This window comes from Alosa alosa, chromosome 8 (genome assembly GCF_017589495.1).
Source record: "Alosa alosa isolate M-15738 ecotype Scorff River chromosome 8, AALO_Geno_1.1, whole genome shotgun sequence".
NCBI lineage: Eukaryota > Metazoa > Chordata > Actinopteri > Clupeiformes > Clupeidae > Alosa > Alosa alosa.
The window spans coordinates 27,009,906-27,023,920 of record NC_063196.1 but is presented as its reverse complement, the minus strand read 5'-3'; the positions used below and the strand labels follow the sequence as shown (position 1 = coordinate 27,023,920).

Sequence of the window (14,015 nt, the reverse complement as noted above, 5' to 3'; positions counted from 1 at the left end):
CTCATGGGATCAAAAGAGTATATATACTTATACTTACTTATAAATGCAACCTTTACCCAGACAATGAAGGCATATCTTTATTTCATATCTTTAACGACATGGCTGTAGCAGTCAAACGAACAAATAGGGCTCAGTGTGTGTGTGTGTATATATTGCCGGTTCGAACATCATTTATTCGAACAATATGAATGCCTACTCTGAGATCTAGATAATTAACGTTATATATATATATTTTTTAAATTTTTTTTATTTTATTATTTCTTTAAAGCTAAAAGGTTATTTTTATTATTATTTTGCATTGAATCAAGTCATACAATACACTTCATACAATGCAATATATTGTATGAGATAAATCATTAACAATACAAGTACAAGATAAATCATGAACAATTATGAAATTGATCACCTTAAGAAGGATCATCATCAGGCATCACTCCACATGTCGACTTCAATCAAAAAAATGTTTAAAAAAAATGGGTTGTTGATTCTATCCCTATCCATTACATCCATTGTTGATTCTATCCCTATCCATTACATCTGTAATCTAGTGATTTGCTACCCAATGTTATCTGTTGTTCCATATCGGGGAAGAGAGGATGAAATTATGTTTGTATATCAGTTTCCAGTATGACACAACCAACTTGTTGCTGCAATGCTGATAAATTGATTGGTAACTTGGGGATGGTAAAATCACATGACAGTAGGAAGGGCAAACCACCAACTCTGCTTAACAGTTGTCAGAGTACAGTACCAAAAGGCATTCTTCAGGTAAGTTTTTTGAACCAAGAAAGTGTAATTCAGGCATTTTTTTAAGATGGATAACTAGCATTTCTACCACCAAGATGAAGAGCTATAGACAGCCTTACGCCTACTTGAGGTTGCTCCACCAATCAATGAAACAGTGGCATTGGTATCATCATGACATGTTTTGACCCTAAGAGTTCAAAGAGTTCAAGGACTTGAAAGAGGAATTCATGCTCTAGTGCATGAAATGCCTTGAAAAAATATAGAAACAATATGAATGCCTACTCTATGAGATCTAGATAATTAACGTTATATTGACTATTAAGCCTGATTGGGACTCATTGATGCATTGTTCAATTCCTGTTAACAATTAATAGACTATTGTAATCTGTCAGACACCTCTTATAACAGCCACAAGATGTCAGTGTTGTGCAGGACTTGTGGCATATGCAAGCAAGTATTTTGATTTGTATTTCAGGATTTGAAATCAGTCATGTTTTATTCGTAGACGTTATTTGTCATATTTTAATCTTGGACCTACAGGATTTAATTTACAAGCAAAACTGTTTTTTTTTTTTTTTTTTTTTGACAATCCTTGGCCACAGCCCATGGTCAAAATGAATGGTGACTTGTTAAACAAGTAGTTCGTTTTAATTGTAGGCCTCCACCTAAAACGGTCAAATTTCTGCAGGCCGCAAACGTAGGCTAAGCAACCTTTAGGCCTAGTTCAGGTGGGCCTGACCTCGGCATCTACAAAGCTACGACCATTGTAGCGTATTAAAGTCGAGATGGCCTGCATTAGCATGAACGGGTTTGTTTGACATTAGAGTATTTTATACATTTTGAACTATTTTAAATACGGAATTAAGGAGAGAGACGCTATCACGGGTTTGTGCATCGAGGGTGAGGAATGGAGGGCTTGTCGACGGGTGATGTTTCGTTTAAGCTAAGGAGCGGCGCCTGCGCAGTTGTATGATTGCTGTTAGCACTGTCGTCATAAAGAGATTCTCTTCTGGTAGCTGCAGAGTCGAAGTGCTCATCCAATCGCTTATAACTGCAAAAACTAGAGGTCTGACCAGCAAGCTAACATGCGCGATATTATACCTTAAACGGCCTCGACTTTGCAGCAAAATAAAGGAATGTTATTTTTAACTCTTCTGAATCAACCCATTTGGATTTAAGACCAGGGCAAAGCAAGGACTTAATCAACTTTAAAGCAGAATGCTTTGGAACTATCCCTAGCTCATGCATCGATTGAATTATTCGCGTGCCATTGACTGAGAGGCAGTCTGTTTAATGCATCATATCAAACGGGAATGAGGAATGTCAACGAAGCTATATTTCCTACGCACCGGCGACAGGAGAAAATGAATTAGACTTGAAATGTCTGTCATAAAAACTACATGTGACTCGATAAACAACCATCTTTGGCCAGCTATTTAGCTGGCAGTGTCATCGTCCGGCATTTGTACGGGGGCATTGAGACTGAGTGAGTACGTTAATGTATAACTACGGAGCTTGGTGGTGGTGGCTACGGTGAAACCAGTGTTGTTCTGTCACCAGCAATTCAGTGGTATTGATAATGTGCCACTTTGTAGCTAACCTTGATGGCGTTGTAAAATGCGGCGCAACACTCGAATAAATGATGTCACACCGTTTGATATTTAGCTAGCATAGCTACGGATATTAGCAGTCATTCTGCGCTATATACGAGTGCTTGATAGACACATCTCAGGAACAGCCCATATTATGGCAATCGCTAGCAAGATGATAATGAAAAAGAACCCCTATTGTCTGTTAAGACTGACTGCAGGTTTTGTTGAATCTTTTTTCAACAGAGATTAGACCTTTAGGTAAATCTTGGTCATTTGGATTGAATATGATTTTACGGGAGGTGTTATTGGTTTAGCTGACGGTAATGTTAGCTTTTTCTTGGTAGCTACCCAGCCTGCTAGATACCTTGGAAACTTAATGGGGATGGATGGACGGGTAGCCTACCTAGCTACTACGATCATAAACTGCTAACGTTATCCCGCTGCCTTGGTTGACTAGCCAATGTTAATCTAGCAAGTTAGCTATCGAGTTAGTTGTGCACCGTTATTTTAATAGGATGGCCAGTAAGATTACCATAATATCCAAGCAGTCAGCAGGAACATTTGAGAAATCGAATTTAATCTCAGAGATATCAGTACTAACAATGTCTTTGAATTGACCAAAGTAGTGAATTGGACAGCACTTACTGGGAAATAAATCGGAATGGATGACATGCACTTCCAGAATAGCTAGCGCGAGATTGCTAGCTATTAGCTTGTTGATAATCGCCTTTGCCTTAGAGTGACTTATTTGGTGGCACGTTTATGATCATTTCACGGAATGCAATGTAACTTGTTTATTGTTATCATCTGCGAAACAATATACGCGCAGCCAACAGTCTTATTTTACCAGGCATCATTCTCACGAGTGGCCTGCCTGCGCGTCATGGATTAAGAATGCGGTGCTCTGAAGGACGTGATCCCCGCCCCTTTCAGAAGACCGCTTAATGTTTATAACAAACTTCCTTGCTGCGAGCTCAGACAATTATGTTGGCAAGCCTATCACTGCAATTAAGTAAACTATTTGTCTTGTCTACGTTCTGCAAACAGTAACCTAGCTATATTGTAACGTCAGTGTGGGATACTGTATCAATGACTAACTTATAACAAGAACTGGCTACCACCAGTTGACTCGATCACCTTCATATCTCTGGTTCTCCACTTGCCAGAGTTGGCCAGATGAGCAACACTGCGCCTGGCCATTCATAGTTGGCGTGTGGTATGATTGTGTAGCTGTAATAACATTCCATGCGCGCGTATTCGGTTATATATATTAGATGAAAATATTATTAGATGCCTTAAAGCCTTACTATTTAGAGTGCTTAAGGAAGTATCTTTTCATTTAATGTTTTGATGGTTTGTCTTCTATTAGTTAGGGCCATATATAATATCTGCCAGAGCAGGTCAACTGAAAGGTGCATTCATGACTTCATGCGAGTCAAGAGTAGACGGGATCAATTCAAAGCCAGTGTGGGTAAGGGTGATTGAGTATACCTGGCCTTTAGAGTATTGAAGGGTAAATTAACTTAAATATTTCCGTCGATTGCCTTTCACGACAATGATGTTGCCAAGGAACAATGTTCAGTAACTTATGCTCTCTTCCCTTTTTCTGTTACTAACCGCTGCTCTCTTGTTCTCACAGGCAGGAAACAACAGAATGGCATCCCTCCTTGACGAAGCCGGCAAACTAGGCTGGATTCTATTCAAGGCGCTAATACGTTTCGCCTTCATGTTGTTAAATAACTGTGTTGCTATCCCATCCTATTGCCTCTACTTAATTGCGTTGCAACCTTTGAGAATAATGGACAGCCGTACTTTCTGGCAAATCGAAGGACTAATGTTCAAGTGGCTACTAGCGATGGTTTCCTCTTGGGGATGGGTGGCAGGCTACACAGGTGAGTGTACCGCTGTTCTTGTCACAGTTTCTGCCCTTGCTTTTTGTTTCGCTTTTGTGTGGTCTATAGGTTTATTGCACTATGTGTGGTGTGGGTCATATACTGTACACACAATTTGGCACAAGGACCTTTGCTGTGATTCCTTGCTTATTAGAGGTCTCGGCTCTTGCACCTCAGTGTTTGGTTTCACTCGAGCTGCTAGCAAAATGCTTACAAAATAGAAATGTGTCTGGACATGGTGGCAACAAGGCTGGTTGTTAAATAATGCAAAGGTGTTCTCCTATGCAACAGCTGGCTTTGGAGGTGTGTGTTTATGTCCTTGACACTGTGTGGCACCATATTGTTTTCGGTTGCCTCATGCCTCTGTGGTAGCTGTGGACTGATTATCTTATTTTGGTGGAGAGATTATGGATGAGGAAATATTGAGTCAGATGTAATTACTTAACATGTCCACAAAGAACTATTTTAAGAGAAACATTTCCTCTAGTTCTTGCCCTGTAAATGCACAGAGAGTTTGTGGTGTTTGTGTGTTAATGGGACACCTGGATTGGTTGTTGTGGCACTGTGAGGTTGAAAGGTGTCTGTCATTTCAGAGTTTTTTTTTGCCAAGTAAAGTTTCTCAGTGGTTGCAGAAGAACTAAGCCGACGTCTGTTGAAGATCTGTTTGGATCAGAGACATCCCGTCCCAATGTTTTGCTGTTGCTGTTGTGCATGACTGCTTACAGTAAAGTGAATTATGCATATTTCAGTGCATCACAGTAGGACGCAAACCTCTCACCTTGGCGTTGCTGCCACCAGGCTCTGGCAACTGAATTACTGGGGCAATTGAGAGATTGAAGGACCGAAGAGGCTCCAAAAAGTCACCATAAATGACACAACATAGATATGCCCTGCACATCTTTGCATATATGGCAGTAATGCAAACTTTTGGTGTGTGGTGACCGCTGTGGTCTTGGACTCTGCATGATGGTTTGCAAATTACTGCTCTCCAGTTCTCCCTGAGCTTTCTGCTTAGCAATGAAAGATACTTTACTTGTGTTCTAGAATCAGACCCAGCTGTTGTCATCCATTCCATTATTTTATTTTTTATTTCAGTCATCAATATATTTTTCATGTAGATCACTTTTATTGATTTGCCCACTTATCACTATTGGTAGGTAAGCCTCTGCTCAGCATCAAAAAGGTGCTGCTAAGTGTTTTAACTGATGAAGATATCTAACATGTCGTACAAATGCCTTCCCAGACAGTTGTAAAGGTTCAACCTGAATGCGGTCCTTAGTCACCCTGTCTGATGACTTCACTCACATGGAGTCTTTGTTTGTGCTCCTTGACTCAAAAAGGGTTAACATGTTAAATACATCACCTCCATGCTTGGCTCCATACCAAGGTCAGGGGGTCATAGCCGGAAGGCAAATGTGCCGCCGCTGTGAATTGTTCTGGTTTAAAGACTTTCAGTAGTGGCCAAATTTGATGTTTAACAGGGGAAGTGGCCTAAGTCCATTAACTCAGACAAGCTGTGTTTGGCTGTGATGATTTGTTATATGTGGTTCCAAAGTTGATGCACACATTCTGTAGTGTATGTAAATAGAGTATTAGTCATTTGCACATGAAATGCAACATTTAGGGTAATAGCCTTGAGCATCTTTAGTCAGAGTAGCATATGCATGTGGGTAGGTCCTGTAGCTGAAAGGACTGAATAACGAGGCATTCCTTTATTTGTCCCTTTTACCTGGGTAGTGGGCCAATACCTGTAATGGAAACTCGACTGTAGACTTAAATGTCGCTCTGGTCAGCTGTCAGTAACTGACGCAGGGTTATGTGATGTGTTGCCACACAGTCTAGGTGATGGACCAGATGTTTGCACTGAGTCATACGTCCGAGTTACTATCACCATGGTGAATAGTGCACCCTTTTGAGGAACTGCCCACTGTTGCTGAGCAGTGAGTGACTGAGTGAGTGAGGTCATCTCAGGGGTATCCTGTCCTTGCTTCCTCTTGTACTCACTTCATTCTACTCTGAGAAACAAGTTCTTTTTTAATTCTTCTTTATTCTCTTTTTCTCTATGACATCTAGTCAGAAGGTTCTGGCAAATCTAGAGCGTCGGTTGTCAGGGGAGTTGCATTCTGGGAATGCAAGCTCCCAGACTTGGTGCGGAAGAGGGTGTATGTGCTCATGGGTGAATCACTGTCTCCAGGATACCGGATAGGGATTCTCAAAGGCAATGCTCGCCGTTCTTTGTTCACCAGAGGCTGCACATACGACTTACCTGTAGCGCCCATGCCTTGCCTTTACCACACGCACACAGGTAGCCATACCTTACTGAAAGAATAAATTGCATATAAATGCTTATAGGCGTATGTAGTTTTAAAGGCCTAAAAGTAGGCCTTTAAAATAAGAATATAGCAGATTGTTTGATTAACTATAGAGTTAATTGTCTTTTAGCATGTATAATTAAGGTCTACTACATGAAAGCAATACTCTGTTGCTCCGACTTAGCATACCCCATGGTCACGCAACCCACTCTTTCCACTCCTCCTGGCTTTCTCTCACGTTTACCCTCTTTCCTCAGGTTTCCAACACCTCTTGTTAATCTTCTTGTCTCTCGTTGTCACTCCTCTCATTGCACACCTCGCCTTGTTCCCCATTCAGTTCATTTCTCCCTCCCGTTCGCTCACTCCTACCTCGTTACCAGCTCTGTTTGTTAATCCTTGTCTCGTTTGCTTCCTACTCTAGTTGCATGCTGGTTTATCAGCTTATTTCTCTTATTTACTCTCCTCTCTCAACCCAACACTTAGTGGCCTGATGAACCAATTTAATTTTAGTGTGTGTGTGTGTACACACTACTCTTGTAGGCTGCCCTTCTTAAATCAGAGCTGTCTGCCCATGCCCATGCCCATCCCCATCCGTTTGGTCGGCACGGTCACAGCTTGTGGCTAGCATCCAGCCTAGCAGAGCCTGGCCTGTGTCATGGAATAGGGGGTTCATCTTCCTGCAGCATTACCACGTGACGCAGAAGGTTTTTACCTCAAGCTGGCTTTGTGTGTGTGTGTGTGTTGGGAAGTGTTAACTGTAAACTGTCTTGGAGAGGTTGAGTTATGAAATGAGCATCTTAGTTATCTAGTTCATTAATGGCCTCAGTGCCCTGTGACTTGGCTAAGACCTTCACATTCGCTTGCCAACACACAGTAGTAACACACACACACACACACACAAATACAAACACACTCACAAACAAACAAACAAACAAATGAGCAAGCACAAGAAGCACAAGCTTTGCCTGTCCCGTCCCCTCTTTAAGCTGGCTGGGAAGGAGCTATTCAGTGCCATGTTTCCGGTCGGAGGCAAAACTGTGTGTTGGGTCATGTGTGTGTCTGTGTGTTGTGTGTGTGTGTGTGTGTGTGTGTGTGTGTGTGTGTGTGTGTGTGTGTGTGTGTGTGTGTGTGTGTGTGTGTGTGTGTGTGTGTGTGTGCGTGTGGGCACTCGCGCGGATCAGACACAGCTGCAGGCCGCTGACCCGAGCCTTGCCGTCACACTCCCAGGCCAGACAGGTGCCATGAGCCGTGAAGGGAGGGTTCCTGGATTAGAGTCCACCAATGGGCTACCGGGAAGAATGATTCTAAGAGGTCCTTGGGAGGCACGCACTCTCTGGAAGACCTAATAAGATTGCAGGGGTTAAAGCAGCACAGCTCCATGTCAGCAGTATTGTCACTACTGTGTTTTTGTTTCCCCATCAGTGGGAGAGATGACATGGAGATTATGCCCCTGTTTGCCAGGTGACCACTCCATGCCTTGTTTCACTACAGTGGAAGCCATTTTATTGATTATTAGTCAAACTCTTTAATGCACATTTTCCCATGTGTACAGGGTAGTTAATGGTTAATGTCGGTAAGTATTGTTTTGGCATGTGGCTTACTCTTGTTTGCTTAGACGGTGGTTTTTATGTATTTCCCTGTTATTTGTTGACAGTCAACTGTCCTTGCCTTAGTTGATGGGTCATCCTGACTAGGTTACATTAGCCAACATGACATTCGAACATTGATACGAAGCGAGTTTGTTGTCCTCTCTCACCCAGAATGAACTGTTTGTTATTGCGTGACTGTGCCCCCATTCCTCTGATGTAATCTGGAGGAAGTGTGGCGTAATAATAGTGCAGTGAGATGCAGGCCTTCTGCTAGGAGTTATTCTGTTGCAGTGGGGAGCCGCCCTGTCATTCACTGAGACGCAGAGATTTTAGGGTTTGACCAAGTCGATTGCAGGAGTTGGCAGAAACAAGATATCCAACCCGCAAACTTCCTACTCACAAAACAATCTAGAGAATACATCTCTATTGCATAATAGGTTTGTATATATGAGGACTTAAATTAAATGTCTATGGAGAATATTGCGGCTACTTCTGGTTCGGAACAATTTGGCGAAAAACAAACGCTTGATGTGAATTCAAAAATGTCACTGAATGTTTTCATTTTTCCATGAGCCATTTGGTAGTTTGTAGCAGCACTCGCTCAATCCAGCTGTCGTCAACTTCAGACTGTGGCGCTTTTACCGTTATTTCTAGCTCATCAGAACAGTTATATGACCTCATGCAGCCCATAGAGACTACGCTTTATGTCAAGAGGACATGATGAATCTTGATGATTCATGTCCTCTTCATCATCATGTCCATGATGATTTTTTATCGAGAATTGGCAAAATGGTCCTTTTATTCAGGGGCAGAGTTCAGGGGATGATGGAAAGGTCTTCTTTGTTTGTGGCATCTCAACATGCTTACTTGATTTCCTCAGCAGTTGTGGGAAGCAAATGGGGGGAATGGTGGCTGAATGGCAGCGCTCTCGTTAGCATGCTGGTAAGCAGGCCAGGTGTCCTGCCAGATCGCTAGTCACCAGAGTAGGAGGGAAGAGAAGAGGGAACACGAGCAAACAAGAAAGAGAATGAAGAATGGAGGGAGGGAGGGAGGGAAGGAAGGAGAGAGTGAGTAAGTGATGGAGGAATGGAAGGCACAGGGCCAGCAGTGTCGCCTTCAGTAAGGTGAGGAGTCACCGAGAAAGAATTGGGCTCCAGGAAACGCCACAGACACCTCAAGCCATAGCTCTGCTTTCTTCTGTAGGACTGTATTGTTAGGGGGATTCTGGCTTGAAGTACTGCACTTGCAGTTGGGTATAAATTATGCTTAGCCTTTTTATTCATTGTTGCCATTTTCTTCCCAGTGGGAGTGTCCATGTGAACGCTCCATGATTGGGCTTTTTCTCTGTTTCATCATTTTGAAGCAGTAACAGAGAGGCCTACTTTGTTGTCTGTGGAACTGGAAAGCTACATCCCTGGTGTTAAATGGGAACTTATTTATATTCATTTAACCTCTCTGGCAAGTCTTTGCGACCCGAACAATTCCATACAAGTCTGCTTGCATATGTATATTTGAATACTAGCAGGAATAGCTGTCTGCTTTTTTTTTGCATGGCACAGTTCTGTTTGTGCTGTTGAAAATACATTTGCAGTCTCAGCGTGTCTCAGCAAGGCAACAGGACGGTGATGTCCTTGCTGCTCAGGCCTCTGTTCTCAGTCACAGTGCGATTCACTGAGAGAGAAGCAAGCTGGCAGTAAATCCTTAGCCTAACTCGCATGACAATAATGCCCCCCCCCCCCCATCATGCCCTTTATAATGCTATGACTCTTAAAGACTCTTATTCCTTAAAGTCCGTGTCTGGTTTTACCCCCAACCCCCGCCTCTGTGAGGACCAGAGCAGTCATAGGTTTGCCTTACAAAAAAAAAAAAAATCCCAAATGCACAGCGGATTTTTTTTCCCCTCTCCACCCTTTATCTCTATTTCTCTGGTTTCTTTTCCTGTTAGAGATCTTATTGAGTATAACTGGAGCTGCTTTGACCCCAGTCAGTGCAGCAAACAATTGCTCTCCTTGCGGCAGATTAGCTCTAAAACAGCACGGGTTGCGGCAGATTAGCTCTAAAACAGCACGGGTTGCGGCAGATTAGCTCTAAAAGCAGTATGGCTTGTGTGCTGATGTTGCTGTCTGCCGAGTTGTTCTCTGTCCATTGTGTATGTACGTAGCAGATGGTTTTGTGTGTTCATTTTGTTTTTTGTTTTTCATTTGGGTAGTACCTATTCTTGTCTGAGTCAGTGTTGGTGATCAAATGATTAGTTTATAGCTTATTGGTTACAACTCGGATCATTTGTGTGAGTATTTTGAACTAGGCCTTTTGAAAAAAGATTAAAGTGTAGTTACAAGCTCCTCAGTGGGTTGATGGTGGATTTGTTCAGCTCCTTCGCCGAAGATCTGCTAGCAGCTAGCTCATGGCTACATATATTGTCTAACAGAGCTGTGTCAGTCACAAATGTAACTTTAGAGCTGCTGTGAGCTTGGGCGTTAAGTGTGTGTTTTCCGTCTGTATTTATCATATTGTGACCACCAGCAAACAGAACAGTCAATAAACAGAGTTTCTTCAAGCCAGGCACGGAAACAGATCAGATGTCCAATCTCCTAGCAACAGCCCAGGAGCTAAACCACAGATTGGCACACATGCTTTTTGTTCATTTGCCCTTGTGAATTCGAGGAACTGAGAAGGCGATACGAACTAGGCCCAGGAAGCTGATGATGACATTGAATCAGGTTTCTCTGTTAGAAATTCTGACCCTGAATTCTAAAATTCTGAGGAGAATGCCATTGGATCAATTTAGACCAATCCTCAAGTTTACAATGGATTAAGGTATTTCCTGGCTTCCGACATGGCTGCACAACAGAGAAATAGTTTGTATTTGGAATCCAGTCAAGACTTATGTTTGGAACCCTCTCTCTCTCTCTCTCTCTCTCGGCACCAGTTTTCATTGCCTTTCAGTATTTGTTCCCAATAATTATTGCCTTTTCTTTTCTCTAAAATGTAAGTCTCTTCAGCACACAAGTGTTTGCCAAGTGTTATTGTTTTCAGTCTCTAGGTAGAGGAAGACTTGCCCCCTCCCCCCTCCTTTTGTTGTCACTATTGTGTTGGCTGTCAATAAGTGGCTTGGGGCCTGGTGGGTAATGACTCCAGTCTGTAGTTGGCTCTTCCATAAATAGTGGGTGCCAATATAAATCAGGCAGCAGATCGCCAAGCCTCAGCTGAGGTCTTCTTTTTAATTGTGTTTAATGATGTGTCCGTCAACTCAAGGCATTTCTTCCTCCGGTCAGAGTAATCAAAACAGATGAGCATTTATGGCAGTAAGTAACGGATTTGTCAGTTTTGTCACAAATGAATGAAACTGTGACTAACTGAGTGAACACATAGCAGCCTATATGAAGTTTGAGTTGATGGAGTGTTTTGTATCCCCAGTAATATTTCCAAAGAGGTTGTTCTTTGTTTAAGCCTGGCAGTGTTTGGTTAAAGTTGTTTGAGATACAATTGTTTTCGAGGCATAGTGCTAGGAAGTAGACCTTTGTCATTGTTAGAGATGTCACCATGAGGACTTTCATTTCCTTTTGGTAAGTACAGTGGCAATATAACAGTAGTAGCCTCATGGTTCCTCTCCTCTGAAAAAAATCCAAAGCTGGTGCAATTCAGATATTACGGATTTTTTTCTCTCTCCAAACGTTTTGTTCATCCACGGTCACCAGGTGGGTATTCCAAGTACGTGTTTTAGTGATACACCTGGGTAAGTTAACTCAGAGTAAGTGGTAAACCTCCTACAACAAGAGCCCTATGACATTGTTTTGATAGAAGAATGAAGTCATACAGCTCTTCTATTAGGAGGTTTACCACCTACTAGGAGTCCACTTACCCAGGTTTGTCACTAAACCACATACTTGGAATACCCCCCAGGTTATTTGTTATTTATTGTAAACCTGTGTCTGAGCAAGAACAATGGCCTCGTTGTTTGGTTTCACTCAGGCAATCTAAGGGGCAGCCAACACTATCACTGTAATTATTTGATGAGACTGACCATACTGCATTTTCTCATGTTCTATTGCCTCAACAGGGAATTCCGATAACCATGATAAATCATTGCTATGGTTGATTACATTTGGGCAGGGGGACATATCAGTAGGTTTCCATCAGCTCTATAGTACATTGACCGTTCTGTGCAACCTCTATGCAACCTTCATGTTCAGTACAGTGAAGCAAAGCATTCTGTCAAGTCTGTCTGTTGTGAATGGGAACGTTACTAATGTGGGTGTGATGTGGTCTGTTTGCACTTTTAGTGACGGAATGGGGGGACGACGTGAAGCCCATCTCGGAGGAAGAGGCCATGGTCATCGTCAACCACCAGGCCACAGGAGATGTCTGCACCCTCATGATGTGCCTGCAGGACAAGGGCATGGTAGGTGGACAGGCGGTCGTGACGGCATAGCCTATCTGTGTGCCGCTTGGGTCACGGCGCTCACATGCAAGTGCAAGTTGTTGACACAAAGGGCCAGGCAGGAGGACTCTTACTTTGAAAGGTTTGAAAGTCTCCTCTGGTGATGAAACAGATGGGGAAATAAAAGGATATGCTGTTTTCCTTTTGTGGTCTTAAAGATCTCATTTCCTGGGTCGAGTTTCCTTATCAGGGTTGGGGTGAGGTGTGTGTTTGTGTGTGTGTGTTTAAGATTTGCATGTATGTTTAAGACGATTTTTGTTACTCTTTGTGTGCGTGTCTGTGTCTCAATTTTTGTTTGCTTCAACTGTATTAATGTGCCTCCGACCTCCGTGTATGTGTTTTTAAGATCATTTTCTGTTTGTTTGTACTGTATTTGATGTGTGTGTGTGTGTGTGTGTGTGTGTGTGTGTGTGTGTGTGCTGTTCCCTCCCTTTTGTGTACAAAGAGTCGTCCCAACCCAGACTAAGTTAATGAGCATTGACTTAAGCAGGAATGTGTTTGCCCAAGATAAGCTATCGGGGCAGTTCCTCGTTTTGCTCCTCATCTGACAACCCTGGTTGTCAGACGAGGCTGTTAACCCCACAGCACATGTCAACCATTTATGAGAGGAGGAAATCTCCCACAACGTTACTCTATGCTCTTCAGTTCATTCCTACTAGGGCTCTCACTCAGGTCATTTAAGGGCCACTTGCACTGTTACAATTTTTTGCTGCCATCTAGGGTAAAAGCAGTTGAATGTGGTACTTTTTTTAATAACACTTAAGCATTTAGACCTTCATGGCCACTGCAGGAATAGCCGCCCTGAAAATAAAACAAAATTGCCTCCAGCTGCCTCATTAGCCTTGTAAATAAATAGTGTCTCCGATTTCTGCGTTGTCCAGCGATATTAACTGAACAGGACTCTGCACACAGAGGTGTTGATGTGTTCCGTCTTAAGAATCAATTGTGTAAGAGTAACGTAGAAGTTTCAGTATTATTCAAGCACAGTCCGCATCAGTTTTAGTGCTTCCGTTTTGAATCCCAAATTAGTTCCTATCAACTCTTGAAGTCTGTTGACCCATGAGGCCAAAGTTGGCTTTTCATTACAGTTTGCTCTTTGCTTTGCATCTCTGAGCCCTTCTTAACTTTGTGGCTCTCTTGTCTCACACATACACACACACACACACACCAAGGTCAGGTCTGGTCAGGCAGTGCGTGTGTCGCTGGGTCTTCTGTGCTTAGCCTACATACTACCCCCACAATCATTTGCCCAATTGGAGGCTGGCCGTCTCCATTGTTGTTGGTCTATAAATATAAATCACTGCCTCCCATACCCCTCCCAATTGGTTCTTGACCCTCCATTGTCAGGGAAATGAATTGAGTTCATTTTGTCGGGTTGGATGCAATGCCTTCCAGCACCCACCCATACAAAAGGGCTGTTAACTTGCACAGGCTTGGGGCTT

General features: G+C 42.8%; 1 protein-coding gene across 5 annotated transcripts in view; it reads left to right on the top strand.

The window, feature by feature from the left end:
• The first annotated feature begins 1,746 nt into the window (after nt 1-1,746).
• lpgat1 (lysophosphatidylglycerol acyltransferase 1) overlaps nt 1,747-14,015 on the top strand; it is a 44,313-nt gene continuing 32,044 nt past the window's right edge. The window contains exons 1-3 of one of the 5 annotated variants that reach the window (XM_048250680.1): nt 1,747-2,233; nt 3,979-4,231; nt 12,416-12,534. In XM_048250680.1, coding sequence (XP_048106637.1) covers nt 3,994-4,231; nt 12,416-12,534 — 357 coding nt within the window. In that variant the 5' untranslated portion in view covers nt 1,747-2,233; nt 3,979-3,993. Of the gene's footprint in view, nt 2,234-2,513; nt 2,598-3,300; nt 3,811-3,978; nt 4,232-12,415; nt 12,535-14,015 lie in introns of those variants that run through there. The other 4 variants (XM_048250681.1, XM_048250682.1, XM_048250679.1 and 1 more) reach the window with 4 other exon arrangements.